The sequence below is a fragment of the Dipteris shenzhenensis genome, chromosome 11 (assembly GCF_047967505.1).
Source record: "Dipteris shenzhenensis isolate YYH24624 ecotype China chromosome 11, Dip_SZ_1.0, whole genome shotgun sequence".
NCBI classification, from domain to species: Eukaryota; Viridiplantae; Streptophyta; class Polypodiopsida; order Gleicheniales; family Dipteridaceae; genus Dipteris; species Dipteris shenzhenensis.
Window position 1 is genome coordinate 32,850,904 of NC_141606.1, and position 9,101 is coordinate 32,860,004.

The 9,101-nt window shown below is 38.9% G+C and overlaps 1 protein-coding gene across 1 annotated transcript; it reads left to right on the forward strand.

The window, feature by feature from the left end:
• The first annotated feature begins 1,532 nt into the window (after positions 1-1,532).
• Positions 1,533-3,308, forward strand: LOC147896927 (cytochrome b561 domain-containing protein At2g30890-like). The gene is made up of 4 exons (XM_087381847.1): positions 1,533-1,717; positions 1,995-2,159; positions 2,263-2,411; positions 2,577-3,308. Exons 1-4 carry the CDS (start codon positions 1,577-1,579, stop codon positions 2,869-2,871), a joined length of 750 nt encoding a protein of 249 aa, XP_087237973.1. The 5' UTR covers positions 1,533-1,576; the 3' UTR covers positions 2,872-3,308.
• The last annotated feature ends 5,793 nt before the right edge of the window (positions 3,309-9,101 follow it).

The following is a 9,101-nucleotide window of genomic DNA, read 5'->3' on the forward strand; positions in this document are numbered from 1 at the left end:
TAAAGGTCCATAGTTAATAGTCCCTAACCTGAATTGTGGCAAGTGCCAAATTCATAGAAATTGCATGTTAAAAATTAAGCCCCATTTTAACAAGATTGTAATCCCAATGTGTGTCCCATGTGTAGTGGATCAAAAAACATAAGGGATCTACCATATTGTTAAAATGTTATAAAGGGTCTAAGAAGAACAAGCTACACCTAGTGATATGTATTTATTAAGCAAGAATGAGACATTAATTGATAACCAACATTTTAAGATGTGTACTAAGGTTCTTATTATACAAGTGCAAATCAATTAATGATGAGTGCTTTTTTTGCACGCCTTTTTCTTTCTTTTTGCATGCCAAGTTGAATTAATGTTCTCTCTTCCATACCATTCCAATAAATTAATCCCTTCGCTCTCATGATATCATAATCATTTCTCACCCCTAGTCTACATTGAGCGTTAGCATGACTTTATTTAAATTTCCAAAGGTATGTAATGTCGCCATTATGACTCAACAGTCTAAACATAATTGTTAATGTGATTGTTAAGTATCCCATTCAAAGAAGGTTTCTATCGAGCATGAAACACACATTCATATCAATTAACTAGCATCTTTATCAAGTGTTCTCCGTAACAAGCCTTTCTAACCTTTTTTTAAAATATACGAAGAGGAAAAATTATCATGCTCGCTTAATACTTTAATTATGATTTCTTTGGGTAACTTCATGCTTTCCTTAGGAAAGCTAAAGTTGTGTCTAGTCTATGTTTTTTTAATGAGAAAAACATTTTTACAGACAATTTTGTAGGATCTTTTTTTTTAATAGTATTTTTTCATATTACGTTGTTCATTTTAGATACATTTTTTCTTTCGATCATAGGAAGTGTGATACCTATGAGATTTAGTTAAATTTGTATTGCTTTGATGACATTTCTAAAAAATAAAGTATATGGGTCACACATGATTAAAAAGAATGGACGTGTAACCGTCTTACTAGTTATTGCTTCACACAATATGGAGAGGTATGCTTCTTAAATATTCAACAAAAATAATTGCATGGGATATATTGCACGAAGAAGCCTTGTTAGTCTTTCAGTGAATTGAAATGATGGACGCTCAAGTGATAAGAGAGGGCCAGTTGTTAGGGCATGGTATGCACTTGGTATGCATGGCTCTTTGCTATGGTGAAGCTCTCATGTCATAGAGTTGAATACTCGTGTTTAATGGGCCATCAGTGCAACCTTGCTAATCTAGCAAGGAAGGAAAGCGACACATAAAATAATGAAAGGATGGCTTGATAGGCAAGGGCACCATGAGTCATTGTAACTTGTATGTTTCACTCACCAACCTTGGACATGAGCATGAATCGAGAATGGGGTAGGGCCAACCCATGTATGGCATGAGGTTGCAGCTATGCAAACCCATGTGACATTTTGCAAATAGGCTTAATTGGTATTAATGTAATGAGTATATAAATATATCAACGTAAGCGTTTGCCGTTTCTACAACAGCAAACCGCCACAAAAAGGCTCTTGAAGTCCCTATTTAGTTGTCTTCCACCATCCTTCAGCACTCGAAGGTGATCTTTGCAAAATGCCTGGTCCGATCCGTAGCGCCTCTGCCAGCTCTGGGCATGGCAGGCTATGGCTTTCCTCGTTGCTTGCCGCTACTTGTTTCCTCGTTCCCGTCTCTGCTGCTGCTGCTCCTGCTGCTGCTGGGAGTGGCTCCTACTATGTGAGTACTCAGTCGTGGTTTTCTGAGATTCCTCGGAAAAGATCAATCCGCTTGAGGCTTCTCTCAGGATATCTTTCTCGTCGCACGTTTTGCTGAAGCAGATGAGTTCGCCTCTTGCTATAAGTGCTGCTTGCGCTTTGCATCCAGCCCAATTCCTACGAATGTGCGGCATTTTCTGTGAAATGAAGCGCAGGGTTCTTGGTGTGAACTTTCACGGGAATTTGTCTTTCTGCTAGGGTCTCACGATCAGGGTGACTTCTTTCGCTCATGCTTGCAGATTGATTTGAAGTATCCTAGAGCGCACGGTTTCCTCATGTGGTCGGCTATAGGATTATGCATGCCTGTGGGAATCCTTATCGTTCGAATGATGAAGGGTGCAATCAAGAGAGGAGAACCTACCCGGAAAATTCAGACTTTGGTCTACTTACATATTGGTATCCAGGTGACAGATCTGTTGAAGTTCATTAGGAACTTGCGCCTCTCTACACAGGTGTCTTATTTGGCTGTTATCTCTAATGAATCGTCGCATTTTTGTTTCATTGTAGGCTGTAGGTGTCATGCTCTCTATAGCTGGAGGAGTAGTTGCGTTGACGAAATTTGGGAAAGAATTTCTCTACACCCATGAAAGGCTGGGCTTAAGTTTACTCATAGCAGCCTGGTCGATGCCCATCATTGGTATTTTGAGGCCCGACAGGTATTTTCTACCTGTGCAGACGAAGCACTGTCTCATGTCCTTTATGAATAAGAACCGCAGATTCCAACTGGAGCAGACACAGGAGTGCTTTTTCCAAAGATAAAAAGTTGATCTCAGTTGTGTTAAGTGTCAATCGAAGTAACAGATCGTGCGTTTTTTTCTCAGAGGACACGCCTTACGACCGTTTTGGTACGCGTTACATTGGTTGGTGGGAACTGCGACGGTCGTTTTGGGCTTCATCAACATATACATCGGTATGCACGTATACGAGCTGATCTCTTCGAAGAGCTTGAGGACATGGAACATTTTGTTTTCCATCCAGCTTTCTGTGATGGGTCTCGTCTACTTGGCGCAAGATCGATGGGGCTATCTGAAGGAACAAGGGCAAATGAGCAAGCCCATAGCGCCACGGGCAGCTGCTGGAAAGACCAATATTAGCATATCAGGCGAAGAAGCGTAATGAGGAATCACAAGGGATATAGAAGCTGAGATGCGTCCGTAGAATTGTAAAGGGCTTTAGTGATAGGTGGTTAGCAGTAAATCATGCAAACAACAGTGATACTGTCATAGCTCAATGTATAGTTACGCAACAGTAATATCGCAACAGTAATAGCTCAAAGAATCGAGTCACGGGGCACGAAGTTGCCGGACACGGCAACGGGAATTGATAAACTCGTCGTAATGTTTTTGTCAATTGTCACGTGAATTCTGATTTCCGTGAATTTGGTAGAGATTAACGGTCAACCTGCCAGGCCAATGTGGGCGATATTAAATGTCATTCTAATGGCAAATCCGAGGGGTACAGAGCATGGGGTTGATTCGACTGATGCCGGATGCATTGTATAGAGCCTTTTTGAGGACTTATTTGTAGTTCCGAGGAGATGATCTTCTTGAGTTTGGTGTCCATTGGCAACTGCGCATAGTTTTCCATTTTTGTTTTAAACGAGAGAAAATTTACTTCTTTGGCACTCCCGTCTTGTTTTATAAAACATGGACTCACAAGAGAGAGCGAGAGCGAGCGAGCGAGCGCGAGAGAGAGAGAGAGATTTAGAACATGTCAAATATATAGAACTCTTACATGAGAAGAATCCCATGAACCAGCATCCCAACTCTTCCTTGTACTCTTTTATGGAGATGGATCTAAGAAATGAAATGATAGATACATTTAGTCATCACCAAAATAGAAGAGCAGGGAGCTTTCCAGCACACCCTCTTTGTTTCACATGGACTCACGAGAGAGAGATACATTTAGTCATCACCAAAATAGAAGAGCAGGGAGCTTTCCAGCACACCCTCTTTGTTTCACATGGACTCACGAGAGAGAGAGAGAGAGAGAGAGAGAGAGAGAGAGAGAGAGGACATTGGTAAGGATAATGAACATAGAAAAATCTCATGAATCACCATCCCAAGTCTCTCTATAGAACTCTTTTATGGAGGGTGTACTAACAAATTATACTTACTTTTCCTCATAGTCAAAATAAAAGAGCAAAGCAACATCCATCATCATCAAATAAACACATTGAGCATGAAATGATGCAGAAGTGTGTTGCTTCTAATAATTGACCCCTTGATATTGCACATCTCACACCATGAATGCACAAGCTAACCAAAAATAGGTGATGCATAACCTCAAAAGTTTTAATACAAAGTATTCAAGTTAGGATTAAGGGGCTTGGTCATTTGTAAGTGGCGGCAAAAAGTGGAATTGAGCTTTAAATAGACAATTACATTTTGTGATAACATCATATATGCACCCAATCCATGGACTCCATCCTCCCTTAGAGCTATGACAACACCACATATAAAAGCATTGAAATTTTGAATTTGGGATGTATGTAAACTATGCGTTGTAGGGAAGGCGAGGTTCATGCTATGGAATATTATAAGGCCGTGAGCTATATATTATAAGGACAGTCACATCCCAAAATAGAACGACCATACTACAATCTTGCAATGTAGGCCACAAACTATTTGCCCTTGATAATGGATGGAACATTAAGACTGCATGATTGCGTAGAGGGGGTGAAGGGCCATTTATAATATTAAGGTTTCCAATAAGTATGTTCTAGTACTTTATAGTATAGTGGGAGGACTCACATGTGGGAAATATAGGATCAAGAGTTAGATCATTTTGTTGAACCTTTGGGGAAGAAATGCATGTACCCTTCTCCTCTCCTCCCTCAACATGTTATATAGATTTCAAAACAAAAATCTTAGACATAGGCTGAAAAGATTAACCTATGATTAGAATAAATTAACAAATGCAAAAACATAGGCTGATTCACCTCCATGGGCGAAAACAAATATGAATAAAATACTTGAGTCAGTGAATTTCTTATACTCTATGTTTTAAAGAAAAAATTATAGATATTCCATCTACCACTTAGCTATGTTTTTAGAATTAATGTTGGGCATCTCAAATATAACAAGGTTGGTGTTAGATATTTCAAATGTTTTTAAACACTTGGCATGTGCAAACAAAGGTTAGTGTTAGTATTTTCAAATGTATATAAACACTAGGCATGTACAAAACGAAATTGAATCCGTCCTCCCTTAGGGCTATGACAACCGCACACATAGAAGACATCGAAATTTTATTATTTATGAAATACAATCACTTTCTTTTTTGGCATGAGAAAAATGAGATGAAAACATAGATAAATAAGTAAAATGACCTTTGTTTCTTGTTGTTGTATTTCTCAATACTAGCAAACTCTCATGTAAAAGCAAAGATCAAGGAGGGGGAAGGTTGAATCTATTGTTTTCTATGTCAACAATGCGTTTTGAAAAACATAATTTGGTCATCTTAAATACAACACCAAGCATGTACAAACAAAGCTTGGTGTTAGGTATTTCAAATTTATATAAACACTAGGAATGTATAAATGAAATTGAATTGTCCTCCCTTAGGGCTATGACAACCCCACATATAGAAGGCTTCAAAATTTTATCATGTAGAGTGGTATACAATCCCTTTCTTTTCCATCGAGAAACAAAATGTATCCCACATGAAAACATAGATAAATTACTAACTCAAGCTTTGTTTCTTGTTGTTGTTCTTCTCAATTATAGGATCCTCTATGTACAAACAAAGCTCAAGGAGGGACAAGGCTGAATATATTATTATCTATGCTTTTAAGCAAAAATATTATATATTCCATCTACAACTGAGCTATCTTTTTGAATTGACATTGAGCATCTCAAATATAACACCAAGCATGTACAAACAAAGCTTGGTGTTAAGCATTTCAAATGTATATAAATATTAGGCGTGTACAAACAAAATTGAATCCATCCTCCCTTAGGCATTTCAAATGTATATAAATATTAGGCATGTATAAACAAAATTGAATCCAGCCTCCCTTAGAGCTATGACAACCCCACACATAGAAGACATTGAAATTTTGTTCTCTATAATATACAATCCCTTTCTTTTTTTTGAGTAGCCAAGAAAATTGAATCCAGCCTCCCTTAGGCATTTCAAATGTATATAAATATTAGGCATGTACAAACAAAATTGAATCCAGCCTCCCTTAGAGCTATGACAACCCCACACATAGAAGACATTGAAATTTTGTTCTCTATAATATACAATCCCTTTCTTTTTTGACTAGCCAAGAAAAAAAAAAGTATTACACATGTTTCTTGTTTTTGTACTTCCGTATTATAAGCAACATCTCATGTACAAACAAAGGTCAAGGAGGGGGAAGGTTCAATTTATTATTCTTAAAAGATTTTACGAAACATATTAGATATCCCACCTATGTTTTTTAAATTGACATTGGGCATCTCAAATATGACACCATGCATGTACGAAAAAAGGTTGGACTTATAGGTTTCAAACCTATATAAACACTAACCATGTGGAAACAAAGATTAATAAAAAGGAAAGCACAATGGGTTACTGGATACAATATTGGCATTATCAACGGATTGCTCTTTTGCAATCATCTACTCAAGGCATTTAATTTTTTTCAAATTTTGAAGCATTTTATTGTTTTCAAAATTGAGCTTTGTATATGCTTGGCATTCTATCTTTGAATAGCAAGCACATCAAGTATGAATACCAAGCATACAAGCAAAACTCGATGTATTGATAGAATGAAATACTCATTCTTGTTTACAAAAAAGAAGAAGATGAAGAGAACTAATTTAGACTTATAGAGCTAAGGGTATGTATCCACAAAAATCAATACATCATTTAATCTATCAATATTCTATATTGAAGTATTCATCAATTGATTTTAAATTAGATAAACCAAAAGATACAATAACTCCATTCTTTTGGCCAATGTATTCACTACACTTTATGTACTATCATTCTACAAAGTCTATCTCAAAATAGAAAAATAAAAGACCCTATGATTTTTATACATTGAATAATACAAGCTATAAATATGGAAACATCAATCAAGTGCTTTTAACAAATGTAATACCCATGTGTGTGTGTGTGTACTATGTGTGTGTGTCTGAGTGATTGTGCATGCACCTACATGTGCGTGTGTGCACCCTTCCTTCAAAAGGTGACTTGTATAAAAGGCCAAGTAGTTGACTTTGGTCTTCATTGTTGTATGCAACCTTTGAGAAATACAAGGTCTCTTCTTGTTCATATGTTGAGATTGAGGTTTGCTTGCTCTCCTTGTTTGCCTTTGGTGTTTGACATGATTCCCCTTCACCTTCATCTCCTTCCCCATCCCCTTCCCTTCTTCCCTATCCTTTCTCTCTCTCTTTCTCACCTCCTTCTTCTCAATGGAAACACCATTGTGATGATTTGGTAGGCACTTTAGTGACACGAGTGAAGTCTTCACTATGAAAGGCTCCCACAAGAAGTAGCACAAGAATGACGAGCTCCATCCGCACACTTCCAACATCCCCATGACACGTGTGTCTCTGCCGGACCACACATCTTTGGTGCCACTATTCGAGAGATACAAGGTATGCTTTTGCTTTGTTTAGCTTTTTCGCCCATAAACAACCCATTGCACATGACCTTAGCCTTTGTTAGTGGAGATTAGGAGTGGATTTGAAGTGGAAAAGAGTGAAGAAAGAGTGATTTTAGAGTAGAAAAGCTTACTTTTCAACTTTGTGCCCATAAAGCCATTTTCATGCATTTGAGCTTGTTTTTTATTGTTTCTTGATGTTTGTTTATACAAGAAGGTAGCTAAAATGATTACTAAGCTAGTTGTAGTGTCAAATCCAACTAAAATTACTTGAAAATGAGGATTGGAGTGGAATTCCTAAGTGGTTTTGGGTGCTTGATATTCCAACTTGTAGAAATCACTCATTTGTGCACTAAGAGTTATTTTTTTGTGATGTTTTTTGTTTGTGGTAGGTAGTTTAGGTCCTTAACAACCCCCCTATGCACAAAAACTTAGAACAAAACTTGAAGAACCACCAAGGATCTTTAGAAGGGAGTCGACAACACTACGTATTCCCAAACAATTCCTATCTCACCGACCAGTTGCCATAGCTTGGTATCCCGTTGACATCGTTGCCTTAGTCTCTATCCTTCCGACTGACACATGTTAATCACCTAACCTGCCACATTAATTATGACTTTTTAGGGCTTGCTATCCAACCAGCATGATAGGCAATGGCATACCCTAGTATCCCTCCGACCGGTGCCATTCTGGTATCCTCTAAGGCAAGCTATCCCACTAGTAGTTAACCCTACGATTAGTGCCATTTGTCCACCATGTCAACCTGAAGTATCCTGCCATCCGGAGCTTTAATGTTAAGCCACCGACTCGGCAGCATACCAACCCAACCCAACCTATTGACACCTGTCATCTATCGCCGACCAGCACCATAAGGCTAACCCTCTGACCTGGTGGCATACAACTACCCTCCGATCAGAGGGATAGCTCTAGGAACAAATTCTCTGATAGAGAATACAAAATTGAATTTGAGGTAGGGTGTGCCTTTGCAGGGATCTCATAGATGCACTTGAGGTCCATGATAACTTTGTCTAAGGAGCCTGAGCCCGAGGACAGCATTTTGAACTACACACAGCCCACCTTTCGCCCCAGTTGTAATTTAGCTCCAACATGGAACTCAATTCCTTGCTCTCATTCAATGTTAGGGCCCTGACATAGTGATCCCTCCAGTTTAGACGAGATCAAGAGCTTGAATGAGGAAATGAAATAACCAACTGGCTCAAGAGCCTCCAAAGCTCCCTACACAAGCATAGCTCTACCTCATTCTCCTACTCCTTTCGTACGCTCTAGTTTAATGTATCCATAATATCCAATATGTTTGGAAGGTTAAGATGAACGGATCGAGAAGAAATGGATAACCCTTTTGCTAGTGCCCATGGAAAGGGGAGGCTAGCGACAACCAATCCTTGCACTGTAAGGCAAGACTGAGGTCATTTTTGTGGACTCACGACCCACACTCTTCACTAGACACCCTAAAGCACATGGAAGATGAGGACCCATGGATGAGAGACTTTGCTAGACAAAACCCCGAGCTTGGAAACTCAAAACCCTAGTCTTGGAAGCCCTTATGAGCGTCCGAACTTCCAGGTGCCCCCAACATTCGCCATTGGCCACAAGCCACTAGCTATGTGCCCTTCCAAGTCCTAACCTACATACCAATGCAAGGAGCATCCATGCAGATGTATGGTACCTTGCTTCCTCAAGGATTCTGATAGTTTACCATGCAGATGCATGGTAACCAACTTCCTCAGGG

What these genes read in the sequence shown, in the direction of transcription:
- LOC147896927 (XM_087381847.1), top strand. Translation starts at nt 1,577, where the DNA reads ATGCCTGGTCCGATCCGTAGCGCCTCTGCCAGCTCTGGGCATGGCAGG. An exon ending in CTGGGAGTGGCTCCTACTAT is followed by an intron (nt 1,718 to 1,994) that starts GTGAGTACTCAG and finishes TCATGCTTGCAG; the next exon opens with ATTGATTTGAAGTATCCTAG. An exon ending in ACTTACATATTGGTATCCAG is followed by an intron (nt 2,160 to 2,262) that starts GTGACAGATCTG and finishes GTTTCATTGTAG; the next exon opens with GCTGTAGGTGTCATGCTCTC.